This window comes from Epinephelus fuscoguttatus, linkage group LG20, assembly GCF_011397635.1.
Source record: "Epinephelus fuscoguttatus linkage group LG20, E.fuscoguttatus.final_Chr_v1".
NCBI lineage: Eukaryota > Metazoa > Chordata > Actinopteri > Perciformes > Serranidae > Epinephelus > Epinephelus fuscoguttatus.
The window spans coordinates 17,879,281-17,898,617 of NC_064771.1; the positions used below are offsets into that span (position 1 = coordinate 17,879,281).

Genomic DNA, 19,337 nt, shown 5'->3' on the forward strand with positions numbered 1-19,337 from the left:
GTAGGTAGATCACCGGACAAACGCTGCAGCTACAAGTCAGGGCGGAGAGGGAAGGAGTGAGAAACAGATAGGGAGGTTCACACGTGCGAGGAGAGAAGCGGAGTGTTTGGGCAACAGGAGCTTTTGGTAGGCAGAAAGAGGGCAGCCAAGCCTGAGGAGATGCTGTGAGGAAAGGGTGCCAAGTGATGGAGCTTGAAGCAGTCAGCAGGCGGCCACAATTAGTCAGGTACAGCAATATGGCATCTTTATTCTGATTCTTGTTTATTTATAAGTAGTATTTGAACAACTTAATTTAATTTATTCAACTAAAAACCACAGAGATACTTGAACGTATGAATATATCCTGTATTTTTATTAATTGTATATGTTTACAGCACAGTTTGTTATACATTGTAAACAAAAAGACTGCTGTTGCTCAAGGTTACCAGCATTGTGAAGCAGTGATGTGATGTATTATCTGTGGCTGAACTATTACAGGCCCACTGGGGGACTTTTCTCAGCTTTGCTAGGCTGTGACATCTCAGCTGCATTTCCCCAGCAACTTTTATGCCTCCTACAGACCAACGTCACTGTGTAAATCCATGTGATATATGCTGTGTACAATAATCCAGTATCCTCACGAGGCAGTCAAATTAATCGCTGTGACAGCGCCTTACGTCACCACCTAACTTATCAAGGTCAAACAGATCGTGATGATTTTGTTGACATTGAAGCGCGTAAGAATGCAGGAGACATGCAAATGTTTTTGCTGATGGAGAGGGAGGATATTTTATTCAACATGCTCTGTGTCCAACTTCACATGATGCTCCAGAGTCCTCAGGCGCCACAAAGCGCACTCTGTGTGGTACACAGACCCACCATTTGTCCTCCCCTCCATCCCTCTTTAGCATTTTAAGTCCTCTCCTCCCCGAGCAGTGACCCCCGCTGATTAAAAAGGAGATTTTCCAAATATTTCACAACACCCACGTAACCCCCAGCGGCTATGAGGTTGTTGGTCTCTGCTCTCATCTCTCACAAAGACTTGATTGTTTCCCCCCTATTTACTCCGTGTCTCGCTTGCAGAGGATTGTGGTTGATATGGACGTAGACCTCTGGATCACCCACGAGTGCCTGTGGGGTCTCAGTTTCTCATGAACTGTTATCTTCAAGTTCATCTGTGCTGCTGTTTTTTTAAGGATCAACAGTAACTGTTCAGTTTAGATAAGCTGGGAAATGAAGCTTTGCTGAGGCAGCTACAACAGGTGTTGGTTAAAAGTAGCTGAAAACCAGTTTTAAAACTCAAATAATAATTGCTTTGAGTTGTCAAGTGAGCTTGTACATCATTATTACATTGCACATGATAAAAAAGCACATCAACTGCAAATACAGAAAATGGGGGTATTGTACATTTCTGCAAACCACAGACATGTTTGATTCGTACGTTTCATGCGTATCATACATATCATATTGACGTTTATAAAGTGATGTAGCATATGACGGTGGATAGCATGTCACCTGGGCGAGGCGGCTGCCAACCTGCAGACTGCTCCAACAAAACAGCAATGACGGTCCCCTTGCCTAAGTTGTCACCCAGGTTGTCACCTACTGTAGGTGGGACAGTTGCTAAGCTGCAGGCCACTGTTTGCGAGCAACGCACAGCAACACTGTTTCTTTCAGAGGCCCATCACTGCTTCTACAGCGGCTTTTGTGCTACCTCAGACGGGGATTTTTTTGCCAAAACATCACCTTTTCCTAACTCTAACCAAGTGATTTTTGTGCCTGAATATAAGCATGTTAATCACAGTGTTGTTAGAGATGTAAAGCATAGCATATCAGCTATATAATAACAGGAAACATATCCACGGTCTGCAGAAACATACAGTGCAAACATTTTTTCTGGCTATTGGTTTAAATACAGCACACATATAAAGTAGCTAAGCATAAAAAATGTGGTGTTCACAGACCGATTAAAATACAACAGATACAACTTATAAACAGCAAGCAGTTTGGCACAAAATGGAAACTTAGGAAAAATACAAACTGAAAATCTCAAAATACTCATCTTTTCTAAATACACACATACTCTACAGCAGTGGTTTCCAACTGGTCCAGCCACAAGGTCCAATTTTCTCCTTAGTCATTAGTTCAAGGTCCACACAGTTTAATACATTCAGCGTCATACTTGCATTTGGTCATGTCTTAATGCTAGTTTGCTGTCTCTGTCAAGTAGCTGTCTGTTAGTCACTCACTCTACAGCAGAAAATGGCACTTCAAAATAAAAGCTCTGTACCAGAAATTCACTGTACTTCAAAATAAAGTGTGTTTGTTACCAACTTGACACATTTGCAGTCACTTGCAGTCCCTTTAAAATGGACCCACGACCCACTTTTGGACCATGACCCACCAGTTAGGAACCACTGCTCTACAGTAAGAAAGTCTGTGTAATTCATAAAGTAAATGGTACTTTATATAGTACTATAAGTAGTAATTCAAATAGTATTGGAACATAAAAAATAAGGCATTTAAAGTGTGGGGTTTAGTGGCATCTAGGGTTGAGATTGCAGATTGCAACCAGCTGAAACTTTTCCTGTGTGTCAAGCGTGTAGGAGAACTACAGTGGCTGATGCAAAAATGCAAAAAGGTAAATGGCCCTATCTGGAGTTAGTGTTTGGTTTGTCTGTTCTGGGCTACTGTAGAAACAACATGGCGGACTCTGTGGAGGGGGACCCGCTCTGTATCTAAATATAAACAGCTCGTTCTTAGGTAAATAAAACATGACATTTAGTTTTAGGTGATTATAAACCAGTGAAAACATAGTTCTGAATATCATATACCATTTCTGCCAATATTTCCTCCTAAATCCAACACACCGGGCCTTCAAGTAGATAAATGAAATCTAATTTCTTATGCATACAAAAACAAACACAAAAAAAAAGTACAGGTGCCAGAGACATGCAACCGTTTGACCTGCACAGAAACAGATCTGCTGATAAAACCTTGTGATCGTGTGCCCGAAGAGACAGCATGACTCTACAGAAACCCAAAAACCTGTGACAGAGTAAAAACCCACCCCTTCCCACACATTCGTCTTCAATAGGCCCCTTCACTTCCCCGGCTCCATGCTCCTTTATTTTTGTTGTCTGCCCTCAGCAGTCCACGCTGCAGTTCTGCAGCTCGGGACACATTCCAAATTTCGTCTCTCATACCAGCCCATCGCTGCTGCCAGATTGGTTTTCACACAGTCCTGGGGCCCCTCCCTGCTACCACGGCGATGCAGCTGTCACCTGTCAGTTTCATGGTGGGGATACGCACCGGCCTGTTGTGGCTCAGAATAGAATTGTGGGAGACTTTTTGCTGGAAGTGGAAGAGCCGTAACACCAAAGTCTCTGGGAGGATGAACAGTTGACTGGGAAAAAATCTCAACTATATGGGAATGTGGCAAATGTGAGCTCAGAGGTTATGGGGTGCTTCTCATGGGAGTGACTGACTGCTTCTTCTGAGGGAGATTCTGGGATTGTATTGGTAAGGCCTCATGTCTTAGCGTCACTCAGGGCAACCAAGTCATTCAAATGTGTAGGAAAAGCTAGCTAGACTGTTCACGTCACATGCGTACTCAAATTTTTTAAGATTTTTGTGTGGCAACTGTGAGTGTGAGGCCCTTTTTATTTTGCGATTTCTTTGCTTGATGGAACTTTTATTCAAAAATCCATTATAATGTAGACATCTTGTGTCTTTTGTGTGTGTGTGCCACTAAGTAAATACTGTATGACCTTGAATAACGTCTTAAAAACACACTTATATATGATATATCCTGGTTAAAGTTCACATTCAGCTTTGGTTTGGGTGCAAACGCTGACATTTTGGATGTGACATTTGCATCCTGCTCTGACATTTCTGACAAAAGTTTGTGACAGTGAGCCTCTTCTCAGTAATTTATCTGTCTTTTCTTTTTATGGGTTTCTCTGTGGATGCTTTCAACTGCAGTCTGTATTTGAATATTTGTGTTTTATGCTGCAGAATGGATGACCAGGACAGAGTGAGCCAAGCATCCAGCGTGGCTACTATTTCCTACTTTCCTGTCATGAAGGTTTGTTTTAAGTTTTCTATCTTGTAATGTCTGTCTCTGACGCATGTGCTATTACTGCATGCAAGCATATATAACTGGGTGGATTAATTTTACTCAAATGTATATAACTTCCTTTTTTTTGAGTAACAGGAAAGCGATGGAAAGGTGCAAACATTTGGGAAAAGATGTCAGGCTGCCAAGAGAGACCCCAACTGTCCTGTGGTCATCAGAGGATGGCTCAACAAAAAAGTAATTTCCCAACATGGTTAACAATTTATAACTTCATCACTGCATGTAGCAGAGTGACTGATTCAAGCAAAGAGCAGCCCATAATGAATCTCCCTCCTGCAGGACAGCTCTGGTTTGAAGCTGTGGAAGAGGCGGTGGTTTGTCCTCTCCAACTTCTGTCTGTTTTACTATAAAGGTACACAGCTTGTAGCCGAACACTCTGCCTGGAATGAAACTCTTTCATGTGCTCTGACTGTACAACAATGAACTCTTCTTCTTTTTCTGTCGCCCTGGCAGACAGTAGAGAAGAATCTGTGCTGGGCAGCATCCCACTGCCGAGCTACAAGATCCTGTTCTGCACGCCACGAGAATGCAAGAACAGAAAATTTACCTTCAAGGTATCATCATTCGGTTGCTCGCTCAGTCACTAAATGCATTGTCAACATTTGATTTTAAGTCTTATATTGTGGATCACACAGGAAGTTTTCTAACTCCACTGAACACATCAACAGTGTGACTTTGTGAATGATTTCTGTAACATTAGGTGGTGCACCAAGGGATGCGCTCCTATTTCTTCAGTGCTGACACTCAGGAGGACATGCTGGGTTGGGTCCGAGCCCTCAGTCAGTCTGCTGCGATGGAGACAAACAGCTCCCTGAACAGGTACAGCACTATTTATTACAGACGTGAGGTGTTACACAGTGAATCTCAAGCATTTTTTAGTGTTAAGTCCCTTTTTGCTCTGATGCTTTCAGGCGTTGCTCAAGCTATCAGGATTTCACACAGATAGGTGGCAGCAGTGAATCGGTGGACTTCCCTAAACCCCCCTCTGATGGAGAGGGTCCCTCCCAGAGACACAAGCACGTCAGCAGGACTCTGAGCGAACCGAGTCATCTCGCTGGTGGGAGGATGGGGACGTCGCGCTCAGAGCAGAGGGGGAGGCGGAGTGTGCGTCAGAGAAACAGCAGGTTGTCAAGTCATCTGTGTGTGTGAAAGACACATATTTAAATCCCAGTGGTTTACTTAGAGGGGGAAAAAAGCATCACGAGGAAGGTCCCAGCTTTGGCATTTCTGTTCTGTTTTCTCTTCAAATAGAACACCCAGCCCTCCGGATTATAATGGAAGAAGAGCTTGTGGTCCACACCAAGAGGAAGACTCTGGTCAAAACACACCACCCACACAGACAGAAATGGGTTCTCTGACCTCGAGAGGTCAGCTGGGGTCACGACCTCACACACCAGTGGGAAGGGTGGACATCCGACCTCAGGATGATTCAGGCATGGTGCCACAAACCCTGTATTACGCACCGGCCTCACCTAACCTGGAGTTCAAATCCACTCCAACAACTCCAGTCACGGAAAGATGGCAGAATCTAAGCAAGGTCAGGACTTGTATGGTTGATCTTGATCAGAAAATGTAATCCAATGGCCAGGGTTAAAGAAATAATCCTGATGATGTCAAAGCACAGTACTTAAAGGGACAGTTCACCCCCAAATCAAAAACACATATTTTTTCTCTTACATGTAGTGTTGTTTATCAATGTAGACTGTTTTGACGTGAGTTGCGGAGTATTGGAGATATCGGCCGTAGAGATGTCTGCCTTTTCTCCAGTATAATGGAACTAGATGGCACTCGGCTTGTGGTGCTCAAAGCTCCAAACAAAAACATTTGAAAAACTCAACAGCGATGTCTCTTTCAAGAAATCATAACCTGGTTACTCAAGATAATCCACAGACCTTGTTGCGAGGAGTTTCATGTAGGAACTATTTTCTTTCCACCGAATTTCACCCGTCAACCTTATCTCTGCGCAGAAAGAAGCATGAATCTACTGCTAGCTCACCTAGCACCACTGCGCTAGCTAACGTTACAGCTCAGCCATGGAGGATGTCATTAATGTTTACATCTCGCGCTGTCACACACAGGAGCCCCTCGTACATGAGTAGATGCACACTTCCTTCTGCGCAGTGATACAGTTAGTAGGCTGAAAGAAAGAAAATAGTTCCTTCATGAAACTGCTCACAACAAGGTCTGTGGATTATCTTGAGTTACCGGGTCATGATTTCTGGTAAAAGACATTACTGTTTAGTTTTTCAAATGTATTTTTTTGGCACTTTGAGCACCACAAGCTGAGTGCCATCTAGTTTCATTACACTGGAGAAAACACAGACATCTCTACAGCTAATATCTCCGACACTCGGCAGCTCACACCAACACAATCTAGACTGAAAATAGTATTACAGGTAAGAAAGAAAAATATGTATTTTTGATTTGGAGGTGAACTGTCCCTTTAATCACTGAAGTAGTCCTTTAACATAATTTTGCTGTCTTGTTATTCACACCTTGTCTTTTCATTGTTTACAGCCCACACCTACATATGGGTCTGTCCATCATATCTCGAGTGGGAGACGACCCTTAGGAAAGGTGATTATAGTATGAACAGTACATGTATTACAAGCATCCAGACTGGTGTGCAGCAGTGTACGGTGGCACAGTACGTTTTGTATAATGTCATGCGTTCTCTGTTCTTGTCATCTACATGCTGTCTCTCCTCAGAGCTACTCCACAGGCGCACATGCAGACTTACTGCCCCCTTTGCCCCCGTCATCGAGAGCTGCACATGCTCCCCACCACCCACACCACCACCACCACCACCATCATCACCATCACCGCAGCAATTTATCTGTTTGTGTGCTACCGCCAGCTATGGTACAGCCAGCTATGCTCTGTGTTCCTGTAGTGTCTTGTGTAGTACAAGTCGTATTATGTTCTTTGTATATGTATGTGTCCTCAAAAACACTGTTGTGTTGTGGTGTCGTCTCTAACTGTGCAGACTAATTTTGTCAGTATAACCGAGAGTGTTTTTGTAGACTATGTGATACTGTCCTGAAGTTTAATATGTATGTCACTGACTTGTTTTTATGTCCATGTCATATATATTGTCACTAATGCTTATTGTGTCCATTTTATTTGTGACTAATAAATTATATATTGTGCTCATTGTTTTTATTGTGTTTAATCCTAGTTATATATGCGTGTTTTGTCTGATTTTGTCAAGTTCTGCTGTAATTATAATATATGACATGAGAGTTACATGAAGCAGCTGATTGCCAAATATCTTTCTTTCAATTTTATGACCAATGGCTGCAGCCTCTGTTTGTGTCACCACAGGGCTGAAGCTTGCACAATGCTCTCTTGAAAGACAGCTCACTCTTCACATTAAAGCATTCAAGCGTCAACCAATATTAACCGACTGTAGCCGGCACAAAGTATTTCATAAAAACATATTCGAAAAAGATCGTATAAAAAAATTCAATTCACAACCACATATTGATAAAACCTGGCGAACAGGAACAAGCAATATCAAAAAGCACTGTTTTAAAAAAATGTATTTTTTAACAATAATGCATTTCAGCCCCCAAAGCCTGACCCGAGGGAAGCCCCACCAATCAGGCCTCTTGAAAGTGATGCAGATGTGAGTATATTTACAATGCTGCCATATGGCTGACTGTCACCATGGTACATTGCTGCTATTTATCTTATTATATGTTTCTCTCTGAGTTTTGATTTTTCTCTCTTCAGGCTGTGTTGACAAGGTTGTGTGGGTGTGACAAGCTGCTCCAGTCTCTGTCTGTCGAACTGGCCCAGCTACAAATGGATAAAGTGAGTAATTACCCCATTAGACTACAAATTTAAGGCTATAAATAATGAATAGCAAATAGAAAAATAAGCATGTTGTGACTGGTTTAAGGATGAAAATAAGAAAGACTTAATTTCCTTTTCGCAGGACAGCTGCCAGTGTGCATTAGAGGTGTCCAGACTGCAGCTGGAGGAGTGGAAAAACCAGGGGCCCAGGGCCCAGGAAGAAGCACTGACCCAGAAGGCTTTGCTTCAGGAAGAGCTGGTCACAATCCGTGCCAGGATGTGTGATGTGTCGCTGGTATGTATTAAGCACAGGTGCAGGGAATCAGAATGAGACAATACAGTGCCACTACTTGGATTGCCTAGCTTGTTATGCCATTAATCATTCAGCACGGATGTAATATGTTTATGAACTGTCGATCTTTTTATTCAGGAAATGGAGAGGGTGTGGAGTCAGTATGAGAGAATGGAGAGTGAACTGATGGTTATCCGTTCACATCTTCAGCACATCTGTCACTTTGGACTGCCACAGGTATTTGACAAGCACAAACAGGTGTGTGTTATGTGTGTGTAAAGTATGTTTATAGTTTTTAGCCATTGACCTTAATGTCACACAAGCACTGAAGTCTTTCTACAAAACAATAAAGAAGCTGTATGTGACATTCAGAGCATATTTATGATTCAGAGTCTGAGCCAGAATTGTTTGCACACAGCTCTCATCTGGAGGTGGCTGAGCTAGCCGCTAACAGTGATAACAGCGTGAACAGTGCTAACAACGGCAACAGTGCCGACAGAGTTAACAGCAGTAATGTGTGGGGGCAATGTGATTAGCTTGCCAGTGGGATACACACACAGTGACTCACATATGCTAACATGCATACACGGCCAGACCGTCTACCACAACAAAGTACAGAGAAGCTCAGATTACAAAATACACAGAGGGAGCGTGACTTCATTCTCTGCTCAGCACACCATACACTATATCTTTACAGAGCAAATCGTTTTTTGCTGCTATATTAATGAACATACAGAACCTTTAAGGCTCATAAGTCAAGTTTTTGAGTAATAACTTTTGTTTTGTTCTCTTGTCAGGACCAGTCTCAGGCCCAGAGAGAGCTGTGGATGATGGAGGACATCCTGGCCGGACTTAGGATCAACAGGGATCACTTCCGCTTCCTGCTGGGACTACAGAGGCACCACTGTAAGCATCACCTCTTCCTCACTGTCATGCTGAGAGTCTTTAGCTAGTGGAGAAATTTAGACTGTATAATCATAATTGTTAGTAGTTAACAAAAATAAGGTGTATTTCAGTGTTTTGTGGTGGTCAAACAATTACCTCTTGCTTCCATTTGGGGCTGCCAGTGAGCAAAGTTGCCTGGCTCATCTAAAAACCTGACAATAGTGAACAGTGTCAAGACAGTGACCTTTTCTGTCTCCCCCTCAGTGTACCAGCCAACATCTCCACATCCTGGATCCCCTGGCTCACCCACAGAGAGGCCGCACAGTGGAATGGTACGACTCCTGTCCATTGTTTGTTTCGTTGTCAGCATTCCCTGACGTTTCCTCTCTCTGCTTATGAACAAATGTGGAATTGTTGTCCACTCAGTGAGAAGGTTAAATCCATCTGCTGGCATCTGGCCACAGCATTTTGTTTTACATTTGCAGAACTCTTCTTTGGAGTTTGGTATGAGTCTAGGCTACTTTACTTGGTAAGCATGTACGATAGTACATCAACCGAACAGCAGGATGTGCAAGCCAGAGTTGTCTGTGCCATCTTCTGCCTTCATTCAGATATCATTAAGGCCCAGACACATCAAACCAATGGTCAGCCGCTGTTGGCAAGCATCTGTGTCCTGCACTGCTGGCACTCATCAGCCCTTGTTGGCCCTTATTGACTTTTTTCAGCTGATTCAACATATGGAATTGCCAGTGATGACGGAGGAGCCCATCTTTAAATGAAAACACTCTGATTAGCACTTGAGCTCAGTGCATGAGAAGAGAAACGGAAGTGAGGAAAGCAAATGACTGTTTGTGTTATCGTTCATGAGTAACATCCTTTATTCTTTCAACATTGGGTTGTGTCATTATTGGGCTAAGTGGCTAACTAGCATCTTGAATCCATCCGATCGGCCTTCCTAGTGTACCTTTTCGAATGACGAATACAAATTACTGCTGCCTGCTGGTATGGGGAGTTATTTTTATTCATGTGGGTGCAGAAGGTACATGATAGTTGGCTATTGGCTGTAGTCTTTGTGATGTCTTCAAATGCAATTTTTTGACCGAGATACAGGTGACATGAGGTGACGCAACAGTCAGCCTTCTGTTGACATGAGTTCTCTGATGTCTGTCTAGTGTGTCTGGGCCTTAAGTTAATCTAAAAATACACTTTGACTGTTGAGATGACCAGATGATTGTGTTAAAGATTGATACCACTATGCTGAGGCATGCAGTATCAATGTTTGTCAGTCTGGTATGGATGTGGTAAAATCCTCTATCACATCCCTTGTGATAATTATGCCCTCAGGATGTGGAACAAGAGCCACCACTCCGCCCACCGTTACCCCAGGAGCTACAGGAATGTTACCAGAGCAGGGATCAGGGCCATGGCTGGACAGAATCGCCATATGAGGTTTGTGAAATATAGACATCATCACTGACTAACCTTATCGATTAAAAATGTTTAAACATTTTTTCTCTGCTTATGTTTCAGGGAATCTATAGCCATGCTGTTGATCCTGTGCAGAGAAGAGGAAACAGCCAGCCTGACCTCCTTAATGTGAAAACACCAAAAGACGCATTTGGTTGGCAGAGATATATTCAATACAAACACAGTGCATGCAAAGGGTGATATTAATACAATGGCCTGTAGATTAAGATTTTCTCACATATCTATTATTAAACAGCTTTAATAGGTGTTTCATGCAAATGTTTTATTTCCCAGGGCCCAGCTTTGTATTGTCTTCCACCCTCATATTTCCTCTCTCTTCTTTCCTGTCACCCTCTCCTCCCACCCATCCTTTCTCACTCCCTCTATCCTTCCACTCCTCTTTCCTCTGTTTTCATTTCATCTTTAGAATCTGGTTCAAAGTGGATACCACCAGATACAACAAACCAATCAACCAAGGTTTGATCCTTCATTATTTCCTGTTTGCTGCTGGTTATAACCATATCTGGATGTATGCGATGTGATCCAAAACGCTCCAAATATAGAAGCAGTCAAAGCTGATTTTTTCCCCTCATTGCAATCACAGCCAAATTCCAATTCTTTAATTCTCTCATCTTCCTTGCAATTAGGGCATGTTGCAGTGCCTGTTGTAGGCGAGAGGGGGAGGCAGAGGCTCACGTCTTAGTGCAGTAGCTCTGTCTTCTCACATTCGCCACCCAACCCCCCCTTTCTCACATGCTCACACACATACATACATACATACATACAGACATACAGATGAAGGCAACCATATGCACACCTCTGCACGATAATAGTGTTTTTCATATGCAAATCATGGATTCTGGTTCTTGCGTTACCTTTTCGACATGCATACTGCAGATTCATAAATGACTCATATTCTAAACAGCCTATATCTTTCCTAGAAGATGAAGATGAGTGAAGAGGAGCAGATCGAGCGGATAAAGAGGAATCAGGAGAGGATGACTAATAGAAAGAAACCCCCCATACCCACTCCAGGTCAAAGTTCAGAGACAAAAGAGGAGGTCTGCCAAATCATCAATCAGCGTAACTGACTGAATCACTACATTGTATTACACACCAAATACGCATTCACTAATCCACCTTGGTGTTTCCTCAGGCACCCTTTCCTCTAAGGGTGACACGAGTTGTTACAGCCGTACTGCCGTCCTCTCTCGTGGCCAGGCGGGTTTCTGTTGAGGATCCCCCACCCGAGCTCGACAACCCACTGCCCGAGCAGATCCCGCCTGAGATGCAGCAAAGATTGGCTGAGCAGAATAAAAAAATGTTGAACAAGCCACCCAGGCGTCTACTGCTGGAGGGCCCCGATCAAAACCAGGATCAGCCTATTAAAAGGACAAACAGGCAGCAGCATCAGGGAGTGCTGAGGTCCCCCAAGAGGGTGTCACGGTCAGAATCAAGCAGAAGCGAACCCACAGAGACCCCAAGAAATCGAGGTCAAGACCAAGCAGGGGTAGGAAACGGAAGTGAGAGCTTGGACGTCAGGGTAAGAAAGAATGAAGTAAAATGAAATCAGATTCACATGACTGAAGCACAGCATTCTGTAGAACGGTGATTCCATACCAATAATTTTCTAGTTCATTGTAGTTGATATTATCTCATCTCATTCTGACATAACCTTTGTGTCTGGTTAAAATTGGCTTTACTTCTTCATTGTTTGAGGTCCCACAGATGCCACAGTTGTATGTGTAAAAATTAGAGACTGTCCTCCCAAAAACCAACACCACAGGCCATTTGTACAAGCAGCTCATTGCAACCCATATGTATATGGGTTATATGTTAATTGTTAGGCTGTTGTAATGATGATGGGAGTAAAGGAGGAAGTCAGGTGACTTAGTAAAAAAAAGTGATGAAGTTCGCTTGGCAAGGTCACAGTGGATGGGTCCAACAAACTCAGGACTTTGACCCAGGAGACTGCTGTACGTGTCTCGTGTAAAACTAAACGTCATCTTAGGGTAATTCTGCCTATTGTAACCTACTTAACTGACTTTATGTGCATAACATTACATATGTATGTGACATCAGTTATACAACAAACATACTTATCTTAACCAACTGATCTTTTCCTGAGCCTAATCAATCAGTTTTGTTGTCTAAACCTAACCAAACTTTAACCATTTCACAATGTAAACCACCTAAAACTCTGACAATTAACTGTCATTTATGTCATTTTTGTGTTGATCTTCTGCCACTGGTAGGGGTACTATTTGCTCCTGTGGGTCATATTATATGACATGTCTGGTTGTATAGGTTGAAGGACTAAAAGAGGACTGAAAAACTTAAAAAAAAAAATGCATTTTTTAAATATATATTGCTTGCTTTTTTCTGACTATATTAAAACCAAGCCTGCAGAAACAACACAAACTGAGCTTGCAAGGGAAATTAACAAAAAAAAATGTACAACTGTACTTCACAGACAAGGAAATGTATAGTATGTTATTCAACATAGCGACATTACTTATAGTGTGTATGGGGTTGAAGAGACCTCAGACAGGTCTAACTTCTTGTTAGGCCTCTGTTGCACAGACTGCTACAAAACTCAAATTACAGAAGTTCAAGTAGACTGATTTGGGATTTAGTATTTAACCATGTTTTACAGCAGTGGTCTCTGACAGTCCAAACAGAAGTGATGAGGCATTTTATGTTATCTGAAATGAGTTAAGATTCATGTTTATAAGCAATTCTCCTAAATTTAAATAAAGTCATCGAGCTAATAAAACAACGTTAAGTCTGTCTTTTGAGCTGTTAAAGAGGGCCTAATGTGACGCTGCTTGAACAGATGGATGAACGACCCTCTGCCCTCCTGACCTCTGACATGGAACCTGAACTCTGCCTGACCCCTGAGCAGCGCGAGGCCAAACTCCGACGTGTGGAACGAATACGGGAGAGAGTCATAAGAAGGTGGGATGTTTTTTTTCATTCTTATACTTAAATGTATGAACATATGCTTTATGTATATGAAGGTTTCGAAAAAGTGGTTGTTCTATCTATCTTTATTTCTGTCTGTCTGTCTTTATGTCTGTCTATCAGCGCAGTCAGAGAGAGAGCTACTACACAAGATCAGCTACCAATCAGAGGGGAGGGGCAGGAAGTTCATCAGGTGCCCCCTGACACAGCTAGACAACACAGGATGAACTCAGGTACATATTTCTGAACATAAAATCAATAAGTTAAGGATTGTAAGTAAGATCAAGATGCTAGAATTATGCCTTTTTTTTTATTGCAATCACATATTAGGTTACATTAGTTCTGTTCTGTTCCTGTTTTCAGCCCATGAATCCCACGGTGGCTATGGAAGCTGTGATAACATCAGAGGTTCTGCAGAACTTCAGCTTTCAAGTGGCACATCCCAGGATGAAGAGGAAAGAAACAGACAGGCGAAAAAATCTGAAAGTCAGGTCAAACTTGGGAACAAAACACAACACAAAGATCACAATGGAAGAAAAGGGGTTGCTAAGACTAAAATCAAACGTCCGGCTTCACCCTATCACGTCTCGACTATGACCGTCTACCAGAAAGATGGAGGCATGGGATTTACAAGTTCCAAGGATGAAGAGGAGGAAAAGCTTGATGAGCCTGAAGGTGATGACGGAGAGTTTTCATCCTCCGATCTGAGAGCTAAGTGGTTCCTCTCCACCAGCCAGTGGCAAGGGTTCATACCTTTGCAGATCCCTGGCGTAGACTCGTGCAACGAGGAGATATCGGACGTCGAGAACCAGCCAGCATGCAGTGACGACCTCACTGATTCAAACGAAATGTCATCTGCAGTCAGTGAGAGTTTAGAGAAAATGAAAGAGAACCATTCACTCTTCTATAAAATCGCATGTGACATCAGTATTTCAGACACAGATATAACAAAGAATGATGGGGGTTCAAACGCTCAAACAACATCCAGGCCTGAAGATGAACTGCTGATCACAGAACCTGTGCCTGATGAAGCAACCCGTGATGTTGGGGGGTCTTCTCACCAAGAGAGCAAGAATCTCAGCCTACATTTGCAGTCAGATGTTAATGAAAACAGCCTCTCAATTAATAATGGACTCCAAGATTCAACCCAGGAAAAAGCAGGGTTGGGTACCCCAGAAAGTCCAGCAAAATTGGAGATCCCTCAAAAAGAATGTGAAGACACCCTAAGGCAAGACAGCCAGTTGGAAACTAGAGAAACTGTCCATGGAGCCCCTGCTCAGGACTCTGCTTCTGATCCGACCATGGATGAAAAGACAAGAGGAGAACAAAGTGCAGCGAAAGAATCGGAAGAAAGAAAGGTGGACCAAGTGAGAGCTGAGAGGCTGAAGAAATGTCGCAGTTTAAGTGAGAACAGCAAAGAGACGGGCCAAGAAGGAGGCCACAACCACTCCATCACCTCCTCCAGCTCTGCACACGAGGGAAGGAGTTTGATTCAGAGTGCCTCTTTCGGGAAGGCACGAGTTACTGTATTAAGGACAAGTTTGTAGAGGCGAGAACAGTGAAGACTTAAGGAGCTTAGAGGAACGAACTTGGGAAGGACAAGAACACAGTTAAGTGATTTATGGTAAAGGAAAATGTCTAAGGAGGAGGAATTTGGACCTAACTTTGGATTAGAAATGGTAAAATGGGAACATGTAATGTCAGAAATAGTTATATTTGGTAAACTTGAACATTTCCATCATTCATAATATGTGGTTTGAAAATGGTGCAGATCAAATAAAAAGTCTTAAGATAAAAAAAACATGCAAATATAGTGATGTTCTTCCAGGTGATGGTAAACATCAAATACCTTATGAATAGTTGCAGTAATGTGCCCTGCATTTCAGGTTAACTCTTTCATTCCTCTTTAAACATGCATCTAACATCACAAAGAAATTATACGTAATTGCTGCTTGTGGATGGCAACATAACCCTGTCATTGTCACTGTAACAAAATGTGTTTTGTATCTCAAATACCCTGATTAATAAACATGCTGTGTGCTACATCCAGATACCGACTCCTGCTTTGTATTCGCATGAAACACATTAATGTCTCTCATTTCATACATCCTTTTTTCTTCTTCTTTTTTTTTTTTTTTTTTTGCTCAATGAAAGTCTCCCCCCGGGTGCTTGGGTGCTGCTCTCTGACAAGCCCTGATGCAGAATTACACAGAGCCGGTGAAAATGCCTTTGTCACTTTAAATCCTTGCCGTGTCTCAGTCGATGACATCATTGTCTGAGAACACATTACATCACCCCTTCCCAGGCTCTCTCTCTTAAAGACAGCACCACCTTATGTTTACTGGGCTACACACACATATGCACACATATACACACAGACAGAGAGAGAGAGAGACCTTATCTGTTTACAAATGTGGTATCAATGTCAACATGCACATTAATAACAACCTTTATGAGATTATATTTCATGCGTGGGCTGGTGAGTTTATATTGTGTGGATGCAGTTAATACAAATGTATGTATGTGTATGTAAGTTGGCCTTTAGATGTAACTTTAAACATATTACTGCCATGATTGGATATTACTCTCATTATTTTCCAGCAAAGGCCTGCATGAATACATTTTAATAAGAAGTCTTTTTTCCTTCTTTTTTTTTTATTTGGACATACAGTTTTCATATCTCAAACTGCATGCATGCAGCAGAACATGATCCCCAAAATAAGTGATTCGTGGAGATGACTTCCATAAAACTGCAAATAAATTGTGAGTTATTACTGACATGTTTTTGGACAGCATGGATCAGAATATTGGATATCATCACCAAGAGGTTTTTCTCATGGTCTGAAGTTGGGCCTACAGAGCAAAAAAAAAAAAAAAAAAAATTTGCAGGAGCACACTGCAGATAGTGCACAGCTTTATGATGCACAAAAGAATCTATGTGCATGTTTTCCCTCATACATTTTCTATTTCTATCAAACGAGTGCATCTCTGCTCAAGCTGCACCTATCAGGCAATATGGGTTAATTGCAAGTAATATGTCTGTCAGTGAGTTTGCCTCTGATATGCATACACACTGTATAATTAATCAGGTGTTTGATTGGCCTGCGAGCGCGCGTGTGAGCGCATGGCGCGCGCGTAAATCACAGAGATGCGGAGAATGCTGAGAGAATGTTTCTTTAAGACCCATTACCTTCCAATCCGACAGAGGGGGAGTCTGTGGTAAGGTGGCGTATCGTCTCTCTCCGCGTCCCCCCACCCCCACCCCCCTCCTCGCCGTTTACATGTGGAAAAAGAGAGACAGAAGAAGAAGAAGGAAAAATAACACATACACTAAGTATTACTCCGGTTTCGGATGAGGGGCACGGACACCGAGGCGCGATCCGGCGGTGATGGACCTAAGGAATATTTAACATCAAACATGGACACTACAGGCTCCCCGCGATGACTGTGGTAAGGATGCAACTTCACACCGCCCCATCGCAACCCAGTTTCCATTCAGAGGGGGGGATAACATCCATAGCTTGACGCGGAGGAGAAATATGCACGCACTAATGTAATGATAAATGCATGTGTGTGCGTGCATGTGTGTGATAACAAGTGATTGTGTTGTGAAGGATTGAGGGGGGGTGGTGGTGTGTATGTGTGCATGAGTGTGTGTGTGTGCATGAGTGTGTGTGTGTGGATGGAAAGGGAAGGAAGGGAGGGGGTGCCATTTGAATAGAGGCAAATAGGCTTATATTGGATGGACTATGGAGCGCTCGGTGCCTATGTCAGTGTCAGGCATTGACAGGTGTGTTGGCAGCGCACAGCACGATTTATTTAGGGCGCGCTTGCTCGCTCCCGTTTGCATACAGTTAGGTGAGGTGATAGCTGCTTGAAAGGAAGAGAGAGAGAGGGAGAGATGATAAGATGCCACTGTATATTGGCCTACTATGTGTTGCTTGTAATTAATCATGGTTGTAACTAAGCCCTTTGCCGTTGGGAGCGTTGTAGTCAAACCTCCCAGCTCGCCTCAGCGCTGTCACAGGGCCTATGGAGTTGCTTATAATTCTATAATGTCTGAAGAAGGCAGGCCCATTACTGAAAATGTGCGATGTGCATTTTTGGCCCATCCTCCTGACGTGATGCTTTCCACAGTCCTCCTGTTTGCTTTGATGCATTTGAACACACGAAGGGCCAATTTAGAGATCCCCTCCGATACACTGCTTTTTTTTTTTTTTTTTACTATAAGAATGTAGATCCACGCGTGCGTGCCCGTGCGCGCCCGTGCGCCTATCATCGAATGGTCTTTCCTCCATACATCCAGAGAAATGGAGGTAGCCACAGACCTGTCATCTGGAGAGCCCCCGTCATTTCCCCCCCATTAGCCCAGTATGCAGTGTGGATGCCAGCGCAAATATAAGCGCGTTAGCCCGGATCCCGGCGCTTTCATTCCCCTCTACCCAGCTGCTGACAATCACTTATCGATTCCAATGATGCGTTTCTTGGCCAGGGGGTACTGTTTCATGGTATTATAGGAAGGGAGGAGGAGGAGGAAGGCGTTCATTATTACTCGCTATATGCTCTGCCTTTTATTGAAATGCAAAGTATGCACCAGGCGTGCGTGCAATCCGTCGCTGGGAAGGTGGTTTAACATGTAACAGGATGTTAAAAAAAAAAAAAAACCCGATCCCTTCTTTCTTTAGTTCTGATTGTCTGTGGGAGCCTGCAAACCCCTCTCCCCGCCCCAGTGTCTGGTGGAGGAGAGCTGTTTTTACTGCTCTCTCTCTCTCTCTCACACACACACACACACATGGCTGTGGCATTTGCCCATTTTTCGGTGGCAGGGAATATTTAGTAACATGATACACAGCCTAATTGGGGGGGCCTTGTCCTAATTGGTCATGTAGCAACCAGATACTGGAAAGCCAAGTCTGTCCACTCCAGGGTGAAGGCGGCTACAGGCAGGATTCAGTGTGGCTGTGTATGATGGTGGTGATGATGATGATGATGATGATGATGATGTGGGCAATCATAATATGAAAACACCCACATGTGCACACAGGCGGACACTAAAACACATACTCCATCGATTTCAGTGTGGTGACACTGTGACACGAGCTCAGCCTTTACACCGGTGAATCTCATGCAGCTGCACATTATTGATACATGTCATTGTTTGCATGCTTATGTCACTCATTTCTATTGCAGCAACTATTCATAGATAGAAAACTGGCCTCAGTAGTGCTCGTAAAGCTGAATGTTTTTGCATGATAACTAGTCTACAGTGTCATTTTGATGCACCAGACATGTGGTGCGCTCTCTTGTTTTCTAGCTGTCTCTCTCCCTTCCACACACACTCATAAACACACAGGTCCTGAAGCCCTGTGACCTCACAGCTGACGCTTGAGTCAAAACTGCAGGCTGCACAGTTATGTTTTGCCTGTACTGACTCCAGCGATGAATCCTTTTTGTTTTCTCCAGCATGGATTCATCATGTCACACAGGATAAATACACCAAACTGTTACTGTACAATATATATACAATAGTCCGCAGTAATTCCATTAGCCTGTTTTCTGTTGCCCCTGCTGAGCTAATGAAAAGCTGCTGCTGGTAATGACGATGAGTAATTATCCCAAGATAAGTTTTTCTTACAGGCCGCCCTGTGCTTTAGCAGGAGTATTTCAGGTGTTTCGAGGTCCTGAACTAACTCAAATGGATTTCGGGAGGCTATTTTTGGGTAGTGTGGATCACAGAGCTGTCGTAGTCTTTGGTTTACAAGAGCCCCCAGGAAACAGCCTGAGCAAACATCAGACGCACTTGGCATAGTTTGA

General features: G+C 43.1%; 2 protein-coding genes across 9 annotated transcripts in view; both read left to right on the plus strand.

Annotated features, from left to right (window-relative positions):
* Nucleotides 1–15,568, plus strand: si:ch211-234p6.5 (pleckstrin homology domain-containing family A member 6). Of its 4 annotated transcripts, none has more exons than XM_049563732.1 (24): nt 1–226; nt 3,997–4,066; nt 4,196–4,294; nt 4,397–4,469; nt 4,571–4,671; nt 4,818–4,936; nt 5,029–5,241; nt 5,369–5,654; nt 6,635–6,694; nt 6,827–6,979; nt 7,686–7,745; nt 7,853–7,933; nt 8,058–8,210; nt 8,346–8,444; nt 9,005–9,113; nt 9,357–9,424; nt 10,437–10,541; nt 10,623–10,713; nt 10,987–11,036; nt 11,501–11,620; nt 11,716–12,102; nt 13,396–13,517; nt 13,647–13,756; nt 13,887–15,568. In XM_049563732.1, exons 1-24 carry the CDS (start codon nt 186–188, stop codon nt 15,068–15,070), a joined length of 3,954 nt encoding a protein of 1,317 aa, XP_049419689.1. In that variant the 5' UTR covers nt 1–185; the 3' UTR covers nt 15,071–15,568. The 4 variants fall into 4 exon arrangements, with proteins under 4 accessions (XP_049419689.1, XP_049419690.1, XP_049419693.1 ...); XM_049563733.1 differs by having other exon boundaries at nt 11,504–11,620; XM_049563734.1 differs by lacking the exon at nt 1–226 and adding an exon at nt 2,530–3,501.
* A 1,114-nt stretch (nt 15,569–16,682) lies between these two features.
* Nucleotides 16,683–19,337, plus strand: part of LOC125880902 (liprin-alpha-3-like) — a 37,264-nt gene continuing 34,609 nt past the window's right edge. For 2 of the 5 annotated variants that reach the window (XM_049563722.1, XM_049563724.1), the window contains exon 1: nt 16,684–16,973. The gene's annotated coding sequence lies outside the window, so the exon portion shown is untranslated. Of the gene's footprint in view, nt 16,974–19,337 lie in introns of all 5 variants that reach the window. The other 3 variants (XM_049563726.1, XM_049563725.1, XM_049563723.1) reach the window with 3 other exon arrangements.